This window comes from Anarrhichthys ocellatus, unplaced genomic scaffold (genome assembly GCF_004355925.1).
Source record: "Anarrhichthys ocellatus isolate YVR2014 unplaced genomic scaffold, GSC_Weel_1.0 scaffold4, whole genome shotgun sequence".
Lineage (NCBI taxonomy): Eukaryota > Metazoa > Chordata > Actinopteri > Perciformes > Anarhichadidae > Anarrhichthys > Anarrhichthys ocellatus.
The window spans coordinates 7856541-7878658 of record NW_022280034.1 but is presented as its reverse complement, the minus strand read 5'-3'; the positions used below and the strand labels follow the sequence as shown (position 1 = coordinate 7878658).

At 42.5% G+C, this 22118-nt stretch overlaps 1 protein-coding gene across 2 annotated transcripts; it reads left to right on the top strand.

Moving 5' to 3' along the window:
* Window positions 1-137: 137 nt before the first annotated feature.
* Window positions 138-21019, top strand: LOC116381797 (breast cancer type 1 susceptibility protein homolog). Of its 2 annotated transcripts, XM_031844247.1 has the most exons (21): window positions 138-209; window positions 744-833; window positions 963-1016; window positions 1117-1197; window positions 1294-1382; window positions 1457-1493; window positions 1815-1933; window positions 2061-4670; window positions 4849-4928; window positions 5874-6000; window positions 6128-6158; window positions 8876-8946; window positions 9276-9481; window positions 9563-9650; window positions 10598-10675; window positions 13501-13541; window positions 14032-14115; window positions 15781-15838; window positions 17809-17882; window positions 18329-18386; window positions 20765-21019. In XM_031844247.1, exons 2-21 carry the CDS (start codon window positions 760-762, stop codon window positions 20857-20859), a joined length of 4155 nt encoding a protein of 1384 aa, XP_031700107.1. In that variant the 5' UTR covers window positions 138-209; window positions 744-759; the 3' UTR covers window positions 20860-21019. The 2 variants fall into 2 exon arrangements, with proteins under 2 accessions (XP_031700107.1, XP_031700108.1); XM_031844248.1 differs by lacking the exon at window positions 14032-14115.
* Window positions 21020-22118: the final 1099 nt, after the last annotated feature.

Sequence of the window (22118 nt, the reverse complement as noted above, 5' to 3'; positions counted from 1 at the left end):
AAAGCTAGTATTTATTAAGCCTGGATCATGATAGATCATTTTTGGTGGGGACACTTCTATGCAGTGTGTAGTTCACCTTCCGGCCCAGTAGGCGGCGCTGTAACAATAGCTCAAAACACAGTTAAACAAAATCAGAAGAAGACGATAGTTGCGGGAAAACTGAAGTGGCTGCTTGCTGTGTTGATAACTCCAAACTGTAAGAAAACAAGGTAAATGTGGATTATTATTGTTATTTACAACGAGGTTATTTCAAAGACGGTTATCTACTCTTTAAATCACATATTGTTCTGCTGAACTATTCGTGTTGATTGTCTTAATCTCAGAAAGTCAGGAATGCAGGATATAGTCGTAAAACCTCCCAAAAACAAATCATAGCAGCTGACGTAACATTAGCCAGTCTAATGTTTAGACTATCTTAGCTGCCAAGTTCAGCTTCTGACACCATATACATGAACATTAAACAGTCTTTATAACAGCACAATGTACTTACCGAATATTACCACTGAGTGTTAATTCTGACTTCTCACTGGAATATTGTGCTTAATCACATGTTTGCTGTTAGTAACGTTGTACTGCAAATATAACCATAGCAAAAACACCTTAATCCGGTATTCATATATATATATATTTTACCTGTTCAGGCGTGTTGACCATTAGGTCCAGTTACACTTGAGTGTATATGTTTTCCTAGCATTGGCAGTGTGTTTACAGCCTCTTAATGTGCTCTGATGTTTCATTTGTAGCTTTTAAAAAATCACCATGAAAACCCCAACAACCACCGATGTGAGGAAGGGTATTTCAGTCCTTTGGGAGACGCTGCAGTGTCCCATATGGTGAGTGTCATGCTGACCAAGAAGTATAATAAGCACATTCTTCTGCACACTTTTTGGTGGATTAAAAGATTAGGTTTGTCGTCTTGTGAAACTGTTCTTTACTGACTTCATACTTTCTTTCACGTGTAGCTTGGATTTAATGACTGAACCTGTTTCTACTAAGTGTGACCATCAGTTTTGCAAGTAAGCAATGTTTGATTACTCTTCACTTTGTCAACTGATATTTAAAAAAAACTGATATTTTTTTCAAGAACTCAAACACTATTTGTGTTTTTTCCCCCAGATTTTGTATGATGAAACTTTTGGACAACACCAAAAACAACAAGGCTGACTGTCCAGTGTGTAAAACCAAAGTAACCAAAAGGTTGGATAAAACAAAACAAACATGACACTATAACCGTAATCATTTTTTAATACTAACTCATCATCATAAGATGTGTGTATTTTTTTACTTCTACAGGAGCTTGCAGGAGAGTCCTGGGTTTCAGAGACTTGTTGCAGGATTGCAGGACATGATACAGGCATATGAACATGACACCGGCACCAACTGTAAGAGTAAATCACAGACTTCTTAAAATGAACTTACATTACATTTTCTAATAACAATACCTTTATTGTTTCAGACTTCACTGGAATGTCCCAGCAGAAAGCACAACTGGGGTAAGACATTTGAACATTTAACTTGTCTGTCACTTGAAATAACCTAAATTAAAAAAATATGTTAACGAAAAATAACGCACATCCAAACGATAAATAGTAGGCGCTGGACAGAGGACGTATAAATGGAGTCCGCACACTAGAGAATGCTCTCGTGAAATTATATTTGATTACCACCAAGTGATGTTTCGAACGCCCAGCTCTTCTTCAGACAAAGAATATAATACAGACCTTCAAATACATACTAGGCCAGGCATAACACAAATGCTAATTTATTCATAATATTAGCTCATCTTGTTCTCTCTTGTATTTTGCTCGATCCAGAGTCACAGATGCTGAAGCTACTGAACGTTGTCCCGATAAGTCATCCGTAGATACACCTGACAACGTGGAAAATGTCGACAATGATGATCCTTTAAGGTCTCACTCCTCGACTATAGCAGGTAAAATCATGAGGCTTATTATGTATGGCAGATTTACCTTTATTTAAAAGCTAGTTGTGTTCATTTTTAAAGTGTGTTGTCTTCCAAAAGGTTAATTATTGGTCATTTTCCCGTTCCTTTTTTTTAGCCCAGAATGGATTTGCAAAACTGATGGGACTTGAAGACACAAGTCCTATGACGACAGAAATTGAAGGCCTGGACAGTGGACTTGGTGAGGCCCCACCAACGAAAATGCACAGCCCTACGGATCATTTGGAACCAGTGGAAACAGAGATGTCAGAAGTTGTGGAAACCTCAACACACAAAACGAGAGGCAAAATAAGATTCCGCAAATCGGAGAAAGCCTCCCTTCCTTCATCATTAATTCCAGACGAGACCGAACACCAACCTTTAAGAAAGTCCTCAAGGAAGAAGCAGAAAAAGGATTCGGAGGCCGACAAGATTCTGGAGGAAAAACAGAAGAAGAGTCTCCAGAAAGTCGCCGAGTGGCTCATGAAGGTTCCAACTGAAGGAAGTCTCGAGTTAGAGAAACCTAACGAAGACACGGATGATTCTGACAGCTGTTCCTCCGCTTCAACTATAGATATCAAAATACACAACAGTCAGGTGAATCCTAAGAGAGAGGAACGCGCTAAAGCCCTTGAAGAGCAGGTGTTTGGTGCCGTCTACAAACGAGAGAGAAGGGGCAACAGGACCACCATCTCTCCTCCACTTCATGTTTTTATCGAAACACCAACAACCAAAGAAACACGAATCATCTCCAAAACAAGGGAGAAGAAGAAGAACACTCTCACTCCAGCTGATTTTGTCAAGAAGATGTGCTCTGAAGATAAAAGCGATATGGAAGAAGAGCAACAAGGGATAGAAGAAGTAAATGACACTAGCAGTGACATTGTCACAAAAGCAAAACAGACGGATGATGAAGACAAATACGGGGAAGAGTTGAACAACATGCCAGAAAGGGACAAAATTGATGGCAATGATGATGCTCCATGTCCTGCGTTGGATATTGGACAACAGCTACCAGACAGGAAGTCAAATAGAAGGACACGTAACAAGCTGCAGCAGGTCGACAGTGATTTGCAAGAGCAAGCTAAGGCCAAGTCAGAAAGTGCTGAGCAAAGGAAAACTGAGAAGAGGAAAAGTAAAAGCATGAGGTCAGAAAAAGGCAAGCCTGCTAGAGTGTCGAAACCTCTCGTTCTGGTCGGAGTTAAAAATGGAGAAACTAGTCCTAAGGCTAGACCGAGGTCAGAAGAAGTCCAAGTTCATATTGAGAATTACCCGAGCAGCGAAGACCAAGAAGTCCCTCTCATGAAAAGCACCAGGAGAAGTAGGAGACTTCAGCTCTTCACTGAGGAAGTCCAAGAGGGTCACAAGAAAGCAAACTCGAAAGCCAATAAAGCGGAAAAAGACGGCAGTGTTGCAAAGCAACCCGAGGACGCTAAAGGTGGAGCATTGGCCGATCAGGCATCTCCTCAGAATGAAGACATGACATGGGTGGCTGAGAGAAACGGATGTATTTTTGATCAAGAGTTGGAAGAAATAGAAAACATGGAGTCTGGCGAGAGAGCATCTTATTTGTGTCCAACGGAAGCTGTTGAAGAGTCCATCGCTGAAGTGCCAGATCCTGAAGCGTTGTCTGAAGCTAACGCTGCGTGTCGTGTCGCTGTGGTCCCGAGCTCCACGAGTCCAGCGACAGCTGTGGTAGAGCCAACACTTGAAGGTGACGACCAAAACAATACTCAACAGGCACAATGTGCTGATGAGGAGGATAAGAATGACAGTGAAGTGGACACGGAGCAGCTGCTCAAGAGCTTCAAAGCCACTAAGAGAAAATCTTTCCTTCTCGGCCGTCCAAATGTGAAAAGAAGCCGTGGTTTAGACGAAGAAAACCTGCCGGGTGCCGAAGCAGAGGGGAACCAGCGAATTTGTTCTGGGGTTGGATCTACAAAAAGTCAGATTTACACAAAGGTACCTGAAATCACCAACCAAGAGGCGTTAAGAGACACTGAGAACTCATGTTGGAGTGATTTTATCTCCCCTTCTAACTCACCCGCCCACACAAGAAAGCCAGTTATTGAGAAACCTAATCCAGTGGTGGTGGAAGCCTCAATCCCTGACAGTTGGTCAGGTCAAGACAGCACTGGTGGTAACTGTGTCAGTAGTGCCCTCCCTCCTAATAAAGTGTCAAAGTGTGATATCGAGAGTCCTCATGTGTTAGATTCTGGCCTCTGCTTCAGAGCCGTGGAACACGAGGAGCGACACGAACCCTCAAAGTATTCTCAAATGACGGAGGATCAGCCGGACTGCTCCGTGAGAGATGCTGGCAAAGGGAAGGAGATAGGAGACGCCGCTGAACATTTTTTAAATGCGGAGTGTTCTTTAACTCCCGACGGCCTCGGAGTACCAGTGGTACAGATTGTCCGCAAAGCAGCGTCGTACAGCCACGGCAGCGGAGAGCTGAGCTCCCATTCGTCCGTCAGAGACGTGCCCAGGAAGAGGACCAGGGCGAGGAGGCTCGAGTCTTCATACGAGTCGGACTGCAGTGAAGAGGGATTACCAACTTTGACAGAAATCTTCAGAACATCTGCTCCTCCTCCTCCTCTTCCTGCTGTGACAAAGGATCAGGGAGACTCCGGTGAGGGTGATACAGCCGGTGGAGCACAACAGTGCCCCAGCCCCGACTGTGGTAATTCCAGCCAGGGGTCTGTAGACCTGTTTGGCACGCCAGAGGAATGTAAGTTGATTCTCAGTCACCAAAAATCATTTTAATTTTTAAGCTTTGCAGCCTGCTGAGATGCACAATATAAGAAGTGCTTGCTCCTGTTGCTTCCCACTCTTCTAATTTGTGTATTGTGGAACAGAAAAACCTAAATCTCAGAACACAAATCATTTTGATTATTCCCTCTCTGCAGGTAATGTCCCAGTGAATAACGTCAGCGTTTCCTCACAATTCGAATCATCACAATTTTCAAGCGAAGTCCTTGTTACACAGGTAAATAGGATTTATGGTCTTGATCCCTTTTTTCTTTCTTTCACAGTATGCTGTGTGAAAAACATCCTCTATTGTAAACGAGCAACGAAGTCCGTGCATGAACCAGCTTTGATTCCTGACGGAAAGTTTCCCTTAATTCAAACACGGAGCGTTTTTGAAGTCCGTCTAGTTGTTGCTTGTTCAGCATTAACCTGGTCGCACTGTGCACTGTCACGTCACGCCCCATAGAGGGCGACCCCGACACTTTCCCCAAAAAACCCAGCTGTCAGCCCCGGATGACGGACTACCTCGCTCTGTGAAAAATGTCCCCCTCAGCAGCTTTCTAAATTGCATTTCATTTAGGTTAGAGGAAATGCCGCTTAGAAGATGATTCTTGTTTTCTACCTCATCCATCTTCCAGCGCGTTCACTTTCATCCGTCGACCGTCTTTCACTGCGAGTGGAAGTTTCAACGCCCCTGGGGTTTAGCACAGGGCCCAGGATTACACACATTTGAGACTACAGAGGTTTGGTATTATTGTCTGTTTAATCGATGCACTTTGCGCTGTCAACTTAAAGGATGAAATTCAAAGTCTTAGTCCAGCGAAGCGTTGAAACACACGTCTAAGCTAACAGACCCTGTTGTTTCAAACCAGCACCAGGTGGAAAAGCTGTTGTCGCTTCTCTCCTTTGCTGTCTGATCGCCCTTCGTTTATCTTAAATATTATACAATCACCTTCTCGCTCTCTTATTCTGACATGCGTTGTCCTCACTAAGTGCTGCCTGGCTGAAAAAGCACTCATTCCCTTCCAATAATGAACCGCTGGCTGAGTGTTGGTCCCTCCTCTTAGCTTGACAGATTGCAGCGAGCGTGTGTGTCCTTTCCTTTTCCACTTATTCCCCCCCTTATGTGATTAAAGTGTGTGACTCGTGTTATTATAAGATGTTCTACTTTCTCCTCTTTCAGCAAAAGATAGAGATGCAGAAGGAGCTGGTGAGGCTGGAGAAGATGATGGCTCTGGTGTCGGAGGTGCTGCAAGAGAAAGAAGACAGTCCTGCCAAAGAACGAACCAATCGGAGCAGACAAACCGCAGGTGTGCAGATAAGAAATGTGAAATGTTTTCTTTAGAGCTCACACAATTAGTCTTTCTTTTGAGTTAGTTTAGTTTAGTATTAGTTTTGTGCAAACATTGAGAGCTGATGATTGCTTTGTGTCCACAGACGCTCACAGACTCCTCCAAAGATCAGACCGGTAAGTGAAACCTGGCAGACCTATAGCTCTATAATCATCTCTTCATGAATAAAATGTTTTTATTATAGTAAATTTAGAAATGAACCGTTTCATTTGTTTGGCTTTGAATACATTCTCAATATAAAAAAACGCTGAAAAATAGTTAAAGAAACATAAAAACCCGTCATCAACACACAACATTGTGAGCAAGAAAACAAGTACAAAACACAGTACATACAATAATACATACGTGTGCTTTATTTGAGCTTCATTGCTTTATCTCTGCCGAAACATAATTCATAACCACAGTACCACTATAAGTAAATGCTGCCTTATTTCCTATCAAACATTAAAAACGTGCCTCCCAACATGAAGTCATTGTTTGCAGAAAATGATTCGAGGAGCCGATGCTATAACAGCGACATGATTCTCAGGAACAGTTTGAAACCACATGGTAATCGTTTGTGAATTGTCTGTATTCATCTGTCTGACCGTATGGTCTTTGTAAATGATTTGTCATCATTTGTGATCCTTCTGGTCCTTTCGTGGGCTTCGTTTTTGTATTCGTGGTAATTATCAGTGCCTACAAAGTATGTGCGAGTTTAAAACAATAGTTCGACCTTCTGGGAAATACGCTTCTTCACTTTCTGGCAGAGCTTCAGATGGAAAGATCAATAACACCCACATCCATTTATACATCAAGCTACAGCCGGTTAGTTTTCGGTCACTAGGTCAGTTAAGTGATCAGCAGAGACGACGCCTGCCTTTGATAACAACTCTAATTAAAGATAACCTGCACCAGTGTGTTGTGTTTCTCTCCTCAAAGGATTGTATACATTGTTAATACATTTTAAATTGAGCCATCTTTCAATGCCGCCACATTAAGCAGAACAATAACTGGGGCAAGTGGCATGTAATTGGTCTCTTTCAATCTGTAACTGAAGGAGAAAGTTAGCGGGTTAATGTGTGTGTGTGTGTGTGTGTCGCTAGTCTGGTTCTCAGAGGGTGATGCATCTCAAGAGGACAGGCGGATAATCTCACTAATGAACCCAGAATCTGTTTACGCTGTGGAGAATAAAAAAGCCATTACTGACTGCATCTTATATGTCATTTAGAGCACTTAGAGGGAAACTTGTGTCGCCACAGTAATTTATCTCTCCCACTTGACTGCTCCTCTACCAGCCTCTCGCCTCGCAGGGTTCTAAGTGCTGTCCTCCAGGCGGGAGGGAGGGAGAGATGTAAACAAGGAGGGCTTTAGCTGTAAAAGTTCTGAATTAAAAAGTAAATACTCCATGAGAGCACTGGTGAAATTGGACAGAATGTTTGGCACTGTATATGACAAGTTTTCAGTGAGCCATTATCACTTTGGTGCAGGTAATTTAAATGCAGGCACGCAGCCAGTAGTCAGCTCCTGCGTAACGAAACAAAGGAGGGGAACTTCCAAAACTTTGTTAGCATGAGTTATAAAATGTCTTGTAATCTACAAATAACTGGATATTGAGTTTCTGCCCGTACCGAGTTCTGATCCTACATTTACATCTTTCTACCAAATACAACTGTGCAGTGCAGTCGGAGTGTGTGAGGACAGTGTTGTCTGTATTTTTATTGTTTTGGCTCTAATCCAGCATGTTTGATTAGAAATGAAACAATGGCTATAGGTTTATATTGCTGCTGCTCAGCTTTAGGGAACATAATCCACTTGTTTTAGGACAGCAGTATAATGCAGGCAGGTCTTTCTGCGGGTGTACATTACAACAGGAAACGCCGACTACGTGATATGCCCCTCGAAATGGTTGCGGTGCGGTTCGGTTTAGGCACATAAGACTACTTGCTTAGGTTGAGGAAAAGGTTTGGGTTGAAGTAAGTCAATCCCAGGAGGAGTTATCTCGGGGAGACTGCAGATAGACACAGTAACGACCCTTAACACACAGACAAGACAACCCGGGTTTCTTTTGTTTTTACTGCCAAACGGTGTAATGTTATTGATCGGCTCAGTCAGTCACTCGAAATGAATCAAAGTGTTTTTCACTCACTAAAGAAGAGACTGAAGGCAGAAAGACTCCTGAAAGTAGCAGCAAGTCATTATGGATTCAGCCAGTCAGAGTATTTGCTCAAGTTTTTTGGGTCGAAGACTTTAGACAATGATTGACTGCAAAGGATTTGCAAATCTTCCTTTTGAACTGTTCTCTGCCCTAAAACTGAGAGACGATGAATTTCTGTTCATCTGTTGTGGACGCAAACAACTTTAAATTAAAGAAGAGAGTCAGCATTTTAACCATACAGTGATTGTTTTATTTCAAATATTATTAACCGTGTGTCACTGTGCCAATACGTCCTGACTTCCAGCCTGCACTTAAATTAGTAAAACCAGTTTGGATATATTTGAGTATGTTTGACCATTAAGTCACCTATACCCTTTCATTTCGTGGATTGTAGTTGTGTTTTGTAGTGCTGTCTATCATGCTGTGTTTGACCAAATCCAATCGAAATATTCCCGCAACTACAGATACATTCCTCTCTTGATGGTTGTGACGTACTTTACTTCCAGCATGCTGCAAAATACTAATAAGTTCAAATGTAGTTTCCAGACAACAAAAACAGGAAAAAAAGCTTCTGTCCAAATAGTGACCCTGCAGATCAGCGCGGTACATCCCTTCAGTTGCTTTGGCAGTTGAACTACAATTTCCACTATGTTGTCTCATTTCCTTCAGAAGTTAATGTACATGTCTCTCCTGCAGAGAAGCTGCTCCAGAAGTAGAGCGAGAGCCGAGCACAAGACCGCCGGAGTGCGGCAGCATGGCCGAGATGGGTAAGGCTACCGGTGAAGGATTAAGTGCATGTCCAGAAGCACATGAGCAGAAGACAGAGACGTTGTTTTTAGACTACTGCGAACTATAGAAGTCTATTTGGCAACTGCCACTTGGAGAGAGGAGCTCTTTATTGCTTCTCAGGTTTGGACTGAGTTCAGCAGAGTTTATGTGATTTGTCTGGTGCATTGTAGCCTGACTGTGTGCTTAATGAAGGTTAAGCTCTGTGTGACAAAAATGTGTTTGTATAAAGATACCCAATATAGGTCTGATCAGTCTAACTGTTGCTGACTCTTTCTTTTTATTTGTTTGTTTTTCTCTCTGTCTTCAGCCGTGCAGAGCTCCGCACACACGGGGCCGGGCGTGAAAGGCACCGGAGCCTCCAAGACACCCTGCCCTAGTTCAGCTGCCAAAACGTTAGAAAACAGCGCTTCACCATCAGACAGGCAAGAAGACAAAGAAAATACCACTCCTCCGAGAGACAGGAGTAAAACCAAGATGGTGCTAGTGTCGTCTGGATTAGACCCCAATGAACAGGTGCCCATTCAGCAATCTAATCAATGAATGTGTCTATTTGGTGCTCCATAGCAGGATACTCTAACCACTTTGTCTCTTTAGATAATGGTCAAAAGGTTTGCCAAGCGCGCTGGTGCCCGCGTGGCTTCTAAGGTGACCCCGGAGGTGACCCATATTATAATGCACACAGGTGAGAATGCTCACAAGCGGGAAGTGTTGGTGTACACTGTAGCCTCTTTCACACATAGGTTACTAATTTACCAGGAACTTTCAGGCACCACTAGTGATTTTCACCATTCACACATGCACTACATTTAGGAGCATTGGCAGTGCCGGAATAGAGGGGGCGATGGACAGTCCAGCAGGTGGTGATGCAACAGCAGAAGTGTGCGAGAAAGGTCCAATCACCTGCGAAACTTGAACTTGGCTTGATACACACTAGAACAATTAAAGCTGCTGTTGGAAAATCCACTTTACCTTCTTTCAAGGACCTGTTTTTCAATAATTTCCTGAGCAGGAACATTTGCATTTCCAGAAGTACGTTTTCTTTTTTATACGTAGTTCCAGCTGGTTTTGTGCGTCTTTTTAAAGCACTAGTAAAAAGATAAGCTCTCTGTTTCTCCCTCACCCACGCACCCTCTCCTCCATTCATCCGCTAATTACCCTCTCTGATAGATTATATTTAATTCCAGAGCTCGCTGTCTCCAAAGCAGCACATTAACTGTCACTGTTTTAAGAAGCCTTATTTTCATGCCAGCTGCTTCCTGGGTAACTAAAAAGTGGGAACGCTGGGACTCTTGATCTTTTTCGGTTAAAGGTCGGAACGGAGCAAGAGGTGTCCCATTCCAACCATTAGCATTAAAAACAATCACTTGAAATGAAGTTATGTTTAAGGCGCATCGATAACGAGCACTTGGAATGCAAATCAATGGATAATCACTATATTTCTAACTTCTGACCCTGCTGACTGACCGGGATTTGTCTCTGTGAAGATATTCTCCGTCTTAGACTTGATGCCGTTTAAAAGAGCTGTGTGTTTAAATTATACCTAAACGTTACATTAAACATGTCGAATCCAGATGTGTTTATGTGTGCACATGTGCTCTATTCACATCTCTTGTTTCTTCTCTCTGGCAGATGAGCAACTGGTGTGCGAGCGCACACTGAAGTACTTCCTCGGCATCGCAGGCAGGAAGTGGGTGGTGAGCTTCCAGTGTAAGTCCCACAGATCACTGACGTTAAATACAGAACAGCATGATGCCGAGGGATCGGCTGGAATAAAAGGAGTGTTACATAATACAGTAGTTCAAAGTTCATAGTTTGCTTTATTGTCAATTCCACAATGTACTGGACATACAGGGGAGTTGAAAAGACGTTTCTCTCTAGTCCAACATATAAACATATAAACATATAAAGTGAATACAGTGCAATAGATTAAAAAAACATTTAGACAATATATATATAATAATAATCAATCTGTATTTAGCAGCAGTTGGACATGGGGATTTAGCAGCAGTTGGACATGGGGAGTCTTAAAAAAAGAGGAGGGTGAGAGTTCAGCTTCCTAACAGCCTGGTGGACGAAGCTGTGAGGGGCGGCTGGAGTCGCACACAATTATGGTCACTTTGCGGGTGAGGCGAGTGTCGTATATGTCCTGCAGGGAGGGGAGTGAGGCACCAATGATCCTTCCAGCTGTGTTCGCTATGCGCTGCAGGACTTTCCTGTTGTAGTCAGTGCAGCTTCCGCCCCACACAGTGATACAGTTTGTCAGGATGCTCTCAATGGTGCCTCGGTAAAAGGTGCACATGATGGGTGGTGGTGTTCTTGCCTTCTTCAGTTTGCGGAGAAAGTAGAGGTGCCTCTGAGCTTTCTTTGCCAGTGATGTTGTGTTGGCTGTCCACGAGAGGTCCTCACTGATGTCCACCCCCAGGAATTTGGTGCTGCTCACTCTCTCTATATCAGCACCATTGATGGTCAGCGGTGGGTGTTGAGTGTGGCCTCTCCGGAAGTCAACAATAATCTCCTTGGTCTTGCTGTTATTCAGAAGAAGGTTGTTGTCTCTGCACCATGTGGTCAGAAGGCTGACCTTCTTCCTATAGTGGGTCTCATCGTCGTTGGTGACGTCTGCAAACTTGACCAATGTGATTGGTGCTGTAGGTTGTGGTGCAGTCGTGTGTCAGCAAGGTGAAGAGCAGTGGACTGAGCACACAGCCTTGAGGGGCCCCTGTGCTCAGTGTGATGCTGCTCGAGGTGTTGCCGACACGTACTGCTTGTGGCCTCTCACTGAGGAAGTGAGCAGCCAGTTACACAGCGAGGTGTTGAGCCCCAGCTGGTCAAGTTTGAAGATGAGTTTTTGTGGGATTATGGTGTTGAATGCTGCACTAAAGTCTATGAACAGCATTCTCACATATGAGTCTTTTGAGTCCAGATGGGTGAGGGCTGGGTGGAGAGCAGAGCAGATTGCATCCTCTGTGGACCGTTTGGCACGGTATGCAAACTGGAAAGGGTCCAGGGTGGGGGGGAAGAATGGATTTGATATGTGACATGACTAGCCGTTCAAAGCACTTCATGATTATGGGGGTCAGTGCCACCGGACGGTAGTCATTAAAGCAGGACGGAGTGGATTTCTTTGGCACAGGTATGATGATGGTGGCCTTGAAGCATGATGGTACAACAGCTTGTCTCAGAGAAGTATTAAAGACATCTGTGAAGACATCCTTAAGCTCCTCTGCGCAGTCCTTCAACACACGACCAGGGATGTTGTCTGGACCTGTTGCCTTGCGGGTGTTGATAGTGGAGAGTGTCCTCTTCACGCTGGCAGCAGACAGGCACAGAGCCTGATCGTGGGGAGGGGGCGGAGTCTTGTGTGGACATGTGCTGTTTTGCGTTTCAAACCGTGCAAAGAAGCTGTTGAGGTTGTTTAGCAGAGAGATGTTGCTGTCGCAGATCTGTGGCACGGGTTTGTAGTCCGTAAGGGTCTATATGCCCTGCCACAGGCTCCGTGTATCTCTGCTGACTTTAAAGTGACTGGTTATCTTATTCGTGTATTCCTGTTTTGCTTTCCTGATGCCGTGGGACAGGTCGGCTCTCGCTCTTCTCAGGCCAGTTTCATCCCCGGCTCTGAAGGCGTTGTTTCTGGCCCTCAGCAGCCGATGCACTTCCCCTGTCAGCCATGGCTTCTGGTTAGCCCGAGTGATAATGGTTTTTATATGAGTCACATCATCAATGCACTTACTAATGTAAGAAGTAACAGTGTCTGTGTACTCCTCAATGTCTGTGTGATTGTTGTATGTGGCTGCCTGCTTAAACATTCCCCAGTCTGTTGTGTCAAAGCAGTCTTGGAGAGCGGAGGAGGCCCCCTCTGGCCACACCCGTACCTGCTTCAGAACCGGTCTGGAGACTTTCACTCTTGGTCTGTATGCTGGTGTTAGCAGGATGGTGATGTGGTCAGAGAGTCCTATGTGGGGTAGGGGTGAGGCCTTGTACGCTCCTTTGTGAGTAGTGTAAACCAGATCCAAAATGTTTTCCCCTCTTGTTGGGAAATCAACATGCTGATGTAGTTTGGGAAGGACAGTCTTAAGGTTAGCATGGTTGAAATCTCCAGCGAGGATGGTGAAGCCGTCTGGGTGAGCTGTCTGTTGTTCACTGATGGCCTGATACAGTTCACAAAGGGCTGCACTTCTGTCACTGTTGTTGGGGGTGGGAGGGATGTAAACAACGACTAGCAGAATCGCTGTAAATTCCCTCGGCATATAGAAAGGACGGCACCTTATGATCATAAACTCCGCCAGTGGTGAGCAGTGTTTACATACCACAACAGCGTCCCGACACCATGCATCACGGATGTAAGCACATACCCCGCCGCCGCGAGTCTTTCCTCCTGTAACCAGGGCTCTGTCTGCTCGGTAGCATGTTAGCTGCTCCAGTTTCACAGCAGAGTCGGGGATGTTGTCAGTTAGCCCTGTTTCCGCAGCCACCAGAATAATGTTTGTGTTCCTGACAAAAAGCTCAACGTTTTTTGTTTTTTTTCCTCTCCGCAGGGATTTCAGAGTGCTTCAGACAAAAGGAACTCTTAGATGAGGTACGTTCGTCTGCCTCCGAGTTTGTGCACCGGTGACTTCCCGTTATCTCTGTATGTCTCCATGTCGAATTAAGGCTGCGTGATGAATCTCTGCATGCGGTTCGTTGTGATACCTCATAGATTATTTGTCATCCACTTGCATTACTAATCCCTCCATCTGTTTCTGTGCTATGCAAGTACAACCCTCTGCCAAGCTTTGTTTAGCACCTCCATTCATTTCAAACCATTTCTCCGTCATCCAGGCCAGTTTTTAAGCATTTTTTTATGCATCATATAGTGAATGTAGAGGTAGACTCCATACAATTATGAGAGGAACTCTGTCAAACTGAAGAATGTTCAGCGGACTCTCGGGAGCGTATTTCACCCTTAAGATAAATCTAATTACTTTAGCTTTCAATCAGTCCTTTTTATGAGAAGAGAGTGAATAATAAAGGCTTCATACCGCTGTGAGTGAGGTTCACGTACTGAAGTCGGTTTGCTTTGCCAACAGAGCGTCTTTGAAGTGAGAGGTGACGTGGTGAATGGACCCGACCACCAGGGCCCCATGAGAGCTCGTACCAGTGAAGACAATAACGTGAGCGCCTTACAAACCAACAGATCGGCTATTATTCTGTGTTTATTCCATCTAAACGGCCCCCGCAGGTGGAAGCTAAAGTCAGTCCTTAAGAAATCACAGAGGCTCTTTTCTTTCACCTGCAGCTGTGTTACTAGATACTGGCACATTAAAGTGACAATTAAAAGTAATAGAATAAAGTATGATTTTGTTACTGTAAGTATTTATCCATAACATTGAATATTTATGACTAAATTACTAAGAATCCCATTTTAAATTCAGAAAAAGAATCATCCTTGAGTTAAATTTATTTTGTATTAAAGCTACTGTGCTTCATCAGGTCCATTCTATCAGCATCTTAACAACACACTACAAACTGTAGACAGAGATCTGATGAAGCCAAACACTCATCACCTGAAACATGTCAACAACAGTCATTTGTGCTCCTAAAGAAGTGACTGATTTAAAACCGGTTGATTTTCTTAACACACAAACACCTGATTCAAAGAAAGAAAGAACAACAATATCCTGTCCAACCTCAAAGAGCAGCCTCACTCAATGGAGAAAATCACATAAAGTGTCCCAATAACAACCGGCACTTGAACCCGTTTCTTCCTATTGCACCAGCCTCTTAGCTCGGGCCCTGTTGGTAAAAGCTCATTTTCCTCTCGGTGTGCGGCCAGCAGGACCGGCTCTGTTGCCACTGACGGGGAAAATTAGAAATGGCTCGATGTCATGTTGGCCGTATCGCTGCCTTTGAAGAACGTCCGCTAATTGAATTAGCTAGTCATTTCAGGCTTATTTAAGCGGCTTCAACGCAGCGCAGGCACTCTCGATGGAGCCGGACAGATTGTCCCGTTCATACTCGCTTTCTGTCACCGGCACCACCGTGACTAACAGACTAACAGATTAAATGGAGTGCCGGGACTCCTTGAGTCTGTCGCCAGAATGTTGATGTGCAGGAAATCAGCCGAAGAAACTCTCGAGTGAACATGTTTATAAATATCTGTGTGTAGGGTTTGCAAGTTATCACATCACACACACTAATACCTCCTGAAGGACATTAGGTGTTGTCTAAATTAAAAATCTGGAACAGAAGCACTTTTTCATCTCACCGAGCCCCTCGGGCTCATGATTACTATGGACGGACAGGGAGCTGTGAGAAATGAGTATTTCTCTCTCCAGCAGCTTGGACATTTATTTCTCAAACTCTTCCATCCAGCCACGCGCCGTCTACGAGCCTGGGATGTGAGTCTCACATTTCCTTTCTGTAGTTAAAATGGTTCAAGGAAGCAATTTCATGTTTACCGTTCCGAGTTTATTGACCCCGAGTGCAATAAAACGTTGCGCTTCCGGTGTTGGTCAGGCCGTAGTTCTTTATATGCTTAAAGCGTGATATTACCTTGGTAAGATGGCTTTTGTTCACTTTTTTTCTGTTCAACTTATCCCTGAATTTACAGTATTACAGCCACAGCAGCTTGTTTGCACAATAAGTGAGGAATACCAGTGTAACCCCGGTAGAAGTGTTCGTTACAGCTGTTCACAAACAGAGTTATTGAACGCTGTCCGAAGGTTAAATTCCCTGAATCAATGTCCTCGTTTCCTCGACTGTAGACATTTTGTTTCCGGACATCTCACAGTAGATCGTTTTTAATTTCTAAACTTGTGACTTCTTTCTCTCTTCAGTTGCTCATGAAGGGCTACAACATCTGCTTCCAAGGGCCTTTTACAGACATGACAACAGGTAAATCACATCGGCAACATGACACGTTTTCTGTGTACTCTACAAGGCCCAGAGGCTGAGACGTGACATGCAAACTAGTTTTATATGTATTAATATTATCATGACAATATTAGAAAGTGTAACACTATTACAGCGTCATAACGGCAGACTAGCAGAGTTCCTCGTTATCTTTGCTGCCTACTCTTCCTCGATGCAGTGTTAGTAGACTTGTTTTTATTGTCACTTACAATAAAGTATATCGTACGGGTCAGTTTTAATACCACACATTGTCTGTAATGAGAGACTAGCTAAGATAGAGTCAGATATATTGCACAATATCTGTCATACACTTTATAGCCATCTCTAATTACTTTTATTTGTTGTCCCTATGTTGCACAATCTTTGTTTGTTTGTCTGAGAAACACAGCACTCAAGCACCACATGAGTTGCAGCACCTAGATAATCTTTGAATGTACACTCTACACTTTAATTTGCATATGCTTTCAAAGGGAAAAAGACTGCAAAAATCTGGGTATATTCTCATGGAATTGTTGCCTTTTTCAGCTGCCGTCGTGCTGTTTGCACCGTTCTCTTTTTCTCAAATCAAGAATTGCTTTGCTCAACCGCACTTATTCACTTTTCTTGATGTCTGTGTCCTGCAGGCCTCTGACAGACAGACACCTGCCTTGCTTTAAAAGAGAACGGGTAGAAAAAAATAACAACAAAAAGAAAAAGTTACGGTAGCTCACAGAGGTTTTGACTGACGCAGCTTGAAACGTTCACTTTTTTTAACCCAAGCTGTCATTTTTGGCACGGGAGAACAATGACGAGAGTGTGGGTGGATTGAATACACCACTTTTGAATTGTGTAAGACATTTTCAGGGTGGAAATGAGCCTTCAGTTGTGGCAAAAGTACTTTTTGCTGTTCTCATCTTCTAAAACTGGTGTAAATATCCCGGTCGGCCTGTTTCGGCCCTAATGATTCAAACCGTTAATGACCTCCAAGTTGAAGGTAGAGAGGAGTTTGGCTGCCCTTCCTTCAAAGTGCTTTTTGCTTTCCCCTTCCAACATGAATGAATGGACAGATAGATCATGGGTGAAGGTCTCAGGAGGCACATTGCTTAAAAAAACCCCACAAGGCAGCATTCCTTGGTTTCCTTCTTCCTGGGGCTCTTAAAGTGCTTCTGCTGCATCCTCCCGCTGCCTGCTGAATCGATGAAGCTTTGCTAATGGGCCGACATCTGCTAGCTAGCGTGTGGAGTTTTAAAGACTTTCTCCTACATAGCACAGACATGATGGTGGAGTCTGTTGTCTTCAGCCCAACAGGATTCCATCCATTATTGAATTGTTTGTGTATGTTGAATGATGAGGTTACCTAAATCTTACACTGCAAGTGGATTGAGGTTTTCCTGACACGAGTGTTTCTCGTGTTCAAGGTAACAAACAAGGGAAGCTGTTAAGGTTGTGTGTGAAATGTTGTTGTTTTTTTCAGGTATGAAGCTTTTTATTGAGGTTTTAAAATGAAGCTTTCAGTGGCTGTTGTCTTATTCTAAAAGTCCTCAAAAAGTTATTCATCGGATTAACTGATTAAGTGATTTAAATGGAATTAATTGAAATGCAAAAAAACAAACCAAAGAAAAAGCGGAGCAGCATTCAAATGTTGATTTAGGACTCAATGTCAGTACATCCGTAGAAGCTGTTGATGTTTTTCTTTTTTACATTTGTGTTTAAGATCTGATGTATGTGGAAATACAAGTTAAAGGTGTGTTGACAGATGGAGTGAGTTATTGATTTGAGTGCAGACTTGAGTATTGATCCGTTTTCCATGTCTCCAATCAAAGGAGGCTTGAAATGAGTCTGCTCTGCATCCTCTCTGGTTTAAAGGTGGTGTAGAGAGATTTAGGTGTGACCGACATACCTTTATCAACCTTGGTTTTACCAAAACACTCAACATTTACAGCCAACTTTGTGTTCGTTTGTGTTTATTCTAGATGAACTGGAGTGGATGGTGGAGCTCTGTGGAGCAGCTGTAGTCAAAGATCCACTTCTCCTCGACGGTAAACAGGTAAGCGGGTCACTTATTGGGTCTTCACGTTGGTCCGCATCCTTTTCAAAAATGCTGAAATGCAGGGATGCTTGTTGTAAAATCAGATCAGTGATATTTGAGAGTTTGCAGCCCCTGAACAATTCTTTGACTCACAAAGCTGCAGCCTCCATAATGTCTATTATTTGCCTACTGGGTTTTATTTATTTATTAAAGTGTCACACTATTTATAACAAAGATTGACTAATGCTGAAATCCCCACATCCAATAACCACTGCATCCGTATTAACAACCCTCAAACCAGCAGGTTTAAAGCACGATATTGCATGTTGCTAATACATAATCTAACAGGCAGGTGTGAAAATATCACTTATTTCCAATTTGTCTGCCTTTTAAATCTATATGTTCTACTTGTTGCTAATTTGTAATTCTATATTCGGGATAATTTCCTTTGTTTTGTTGTGCAGATCTCTCATCAGCTCGTCATCGTACAGTCTGGATCAGAGTCGTCGTCCACAGACAGCAGTGAGTCTAAAATTACATTTCCATCTTCTGCTTCCACACACTTTCAATCATAGTAATTCTCATTCAATCTGTCTTTCTCACACACACGCACACACAGGCATGCATGCAGACACTCATACAGAGTTCATAAAGATAGAGATTAGAGTGACAGCAGCAGCTGCAGCTGATTGAATATTTCCTACATGGCGTCACCTCTGGTTTTAAGGCTGGCACGAGCATAGACCTACACATAGAGTCAGACAGGAATTGATTGTGATGGACAGTATACCAATATATCATACAACCTTGGTACATTTTAATTGTTTTCTCATCATAGTCTTATGTCCGTTAGCCGCTATGCCGCTAGCATACCTTAAGCAAGTTTAGATAGAAAGCTAGCCAGTATTGAGAAGACATGATGTCAATGCAAAGACAGTTTTCAGCCACTAAATCTATTGTTTTCCTGTATTTGGACACTTTGAAGCGTCATCAACAAAGAAACCAAGCGGAGGCTATTTTAACTGATTTAATGCAACCAAGAAGATTTATTGAAAAGGACGGTAAGCAAATGGCAAACTGGAGTTAGCCAACTAAGCTCCAGTTGGTTCCATTAAAAAGTTTGTAGTTTTTTTTAACATGAAACGAACACTTAACTTAAGATTTGACATGATGTGGCGACGGTATAAGAATAACTTGGAAAAAGGGTGTGCTACCCATCACAGCTAGCTAGCCAATGCTAACCAGCCACCATTGCCAGGCTGTCTTCATTAGGTTGTAAATGCTGATGGCTAATACGCTCTTGTCATGTTTTTAACAACCATTAGCAACAACATCTTTTGACAACATTTGAGAAAGGTGAAGCTCCAGGCTGAAATTTAAGTGATTTATTTTTCTAACTTAAATATAGAAATTCTTTATCCATTTGTCACCATAACCACATTATATCTTATTTAATTTATTTTTCTGGTGTGTGAAAACACTGTGGTCTTCCTCAAAAGTATTTTTCACATTATCAACAAGATTATTAGAATGTAGACCTCTTATTTAGAAAAGGCTTTTAAGGGCAAGGCAGTAAATATGTGAATACACAACAGGGACTAAACTCAGTTTTCAGTATTTGTGACTAATTAAAAATAGTTGGAGGTCAGTTTTCTGATCTGAATACGCCGTAATGAATGGACGGTCCCCATAAGCGTAGACATTCTGTGCATGTCTGTTCACCTGTCTGCCCATTAGTACATTGATTTGGATGCATTTTGTGGCTGCGTGAGGACCAGTTGGAGAGTGACAGAACGGTGAAATAGCAGGGGCTGCCAGCCAAAAGGAGGCAGGTTGCCGTTCCCAACAAAGAGCGAGGGGAGTGACTTGCCAGGAAGAGGGAGTGTGAAGGAAACCTAGGCAGCAGAAAAAAATGGCCAAGAGAAAATGTCAGATCGGAGCTGGGGGAAATGTTGAAACAAGTTGGCTACAGAAGAAAGACGCTGCCATGGCACGAGGCAAGTTGAGAGTTTGAAAACAGAGAGGGAGCAAGTGGTTCTGAATCTCCCTCCTCCCTCCTCCTGGCATCCTAATTTACACTGCTGCATATTTAAAGCAGCTTTTCCTCTTCCACGTCCTCTGGCACTCATAGCCCAGGTAATCGAGTAGTCCATTACCCTCCCCTCTCTCCCTCTTTATCCTCTTCTTCTGCACCATTGATTGAAATCACACACATCTCTCTCTTCCTCTCTCCCATCCTCTGATCTAATGGAAATGTGTGTGCACACGCTCCAGATTATGTTTTACAAGACATTTCAGTCCAGGTTATTAATGCCTTACAGGAATACGCTGCTTATGTTTTCAAATGTGTGTGATCTGTGATGATATGTCTGATATGTGTCTAAAACAAAGTTAAATGGATCGAATAAGCAAAGATTGTTTTGTTAAGTAAACCGTGAATATTGTATCACTCAGAATACTGAAGTGCTTTCTGGCTCAGTTTTGAATGTAATATCTAAACTAAGGTATAAAGTACATGTTTATATGTTTAAGTGTAAAGGTTAGTATCATTTATATACAAACAGCATAAAAACCTTAATTTACAGAATTTAAAAAAAGATGTACATAATAATACTAATAGAAATAAAATACGGACAAATATATCAAAAAGACACAAAATAAACAAAGTAATGCAATGTTGATTAACTGATTTAAAAATGATTATTAAAAAAAAGGCAAACAAAAAGAGCTTAATTTGACATTAATATTAGTTAAACACAATTTCTACCAATGTAGAATTTTTTTTTTTTAATTTTGTCTGAAGCTCTTAATATGCAGGTTAGTGTTTCATATCTGTGTGTACTTCTTCCAATTGTTTCTACATTGTACACAGACTTACCTAGAAACGCTCTGCCTTACAGGTCTCTCTAGACACGCTACTGTCGTGACACGTGGTTGGCTGTTGGATACCGTGGCAACCTACACCCTCCAAAACTACAACAAGTACACAACATGAGCGGAGGGATCCAAGTGCAGCTACAGCCGTGACCCATTTTACAACTTCTGCATTTTAATGTCCAACACTGCATTTAAAACCGTCATTCATCGGTTTTCTTTACAAATCTCTTTGTATTGTGTTTACATGACATGATGTATAAAAAGTTTAATCAACACAAGATGCTCAAATTGAGTCTTTTCTTCGTTTTGCATGTTTTATCGCCCACATACATCGATCAGTGCAACTCACAACAACTATATTTATTTGAAAACGTAATGTGCCCGATGTAGCAAATCTGGACATAACAGATAAGCTTTATTGTTAGTTGGAGTATTTATGGAAATGCTATAATCGTGACTCGTGACATCCTTTGGGGTTACAGAGATTTACAGTATGTATTACTTGTATGTCTCCTGTCGGATGTTATGTATTTAAATAAGCTCTTGTCGTCCCTGTTCTCCAGTGTTTCCGCTGTTTGTTTCGTGGCTCTGCGACTGTTGTTTGCAAATCCCTGTTGTATTCCAGCTGTCTGGTCATGGCGGAACGCCTGTAGCCTTCCTGAACATTGGCTTGAATAAGGCAACATATTATGCACACGGTTCGCTTTAATTATTGAACAGCCATTGTGAGGGGATAGAATAGGAGAGAAGAGTTTTGCAGGAATGGGCCGTGTGAGCCGCCTGTGTGCGCCGTCTTCATGCTTTCATTTTACCGTGAGAAGAAAATCTGTGCGTCTCAGGTTACGTCGCAATAAAACATCGCTGTTGAAGATTATGCAGCTGTAACGCTTGTTTTTGTGCAGCAGTTTTTAGGTGAAAGGTCTGTGACAAAGGTATAATCAATATTATTTTACCTTATTTAAAATACATTGAAATCCTTCCTGGATAAAATGTGAGGATGCTGAAACAATAAGGGCTACAAATCCTGGTTATTTCCATTATCCCTCTCAAAATAGTTATTATTTATTATTTTAATAGTACTGTTTGAAATTTAAAGTACAATTTTTAAAGTTTTAGTTCAACAGATTAATGTTGTAACCATCTTCAAAGCACTCAAATTACCAAATTTCATTTCAACTCAGTGAATGAAACTTCCTTTTAGGCTATGTTCCTGCCTGTTAATATTCTCCTCATCGCGTATTTTACGGGCAGCAGTAACTTTTTTTTGACATTTATTTTCTGATTTTGTGATTCACTACTTCACTGACCACATTCATACAAAGACTGAAACCGAAGTGTATGTCACTTTTCAACAAATGTTTTCTTATAAGATTGATG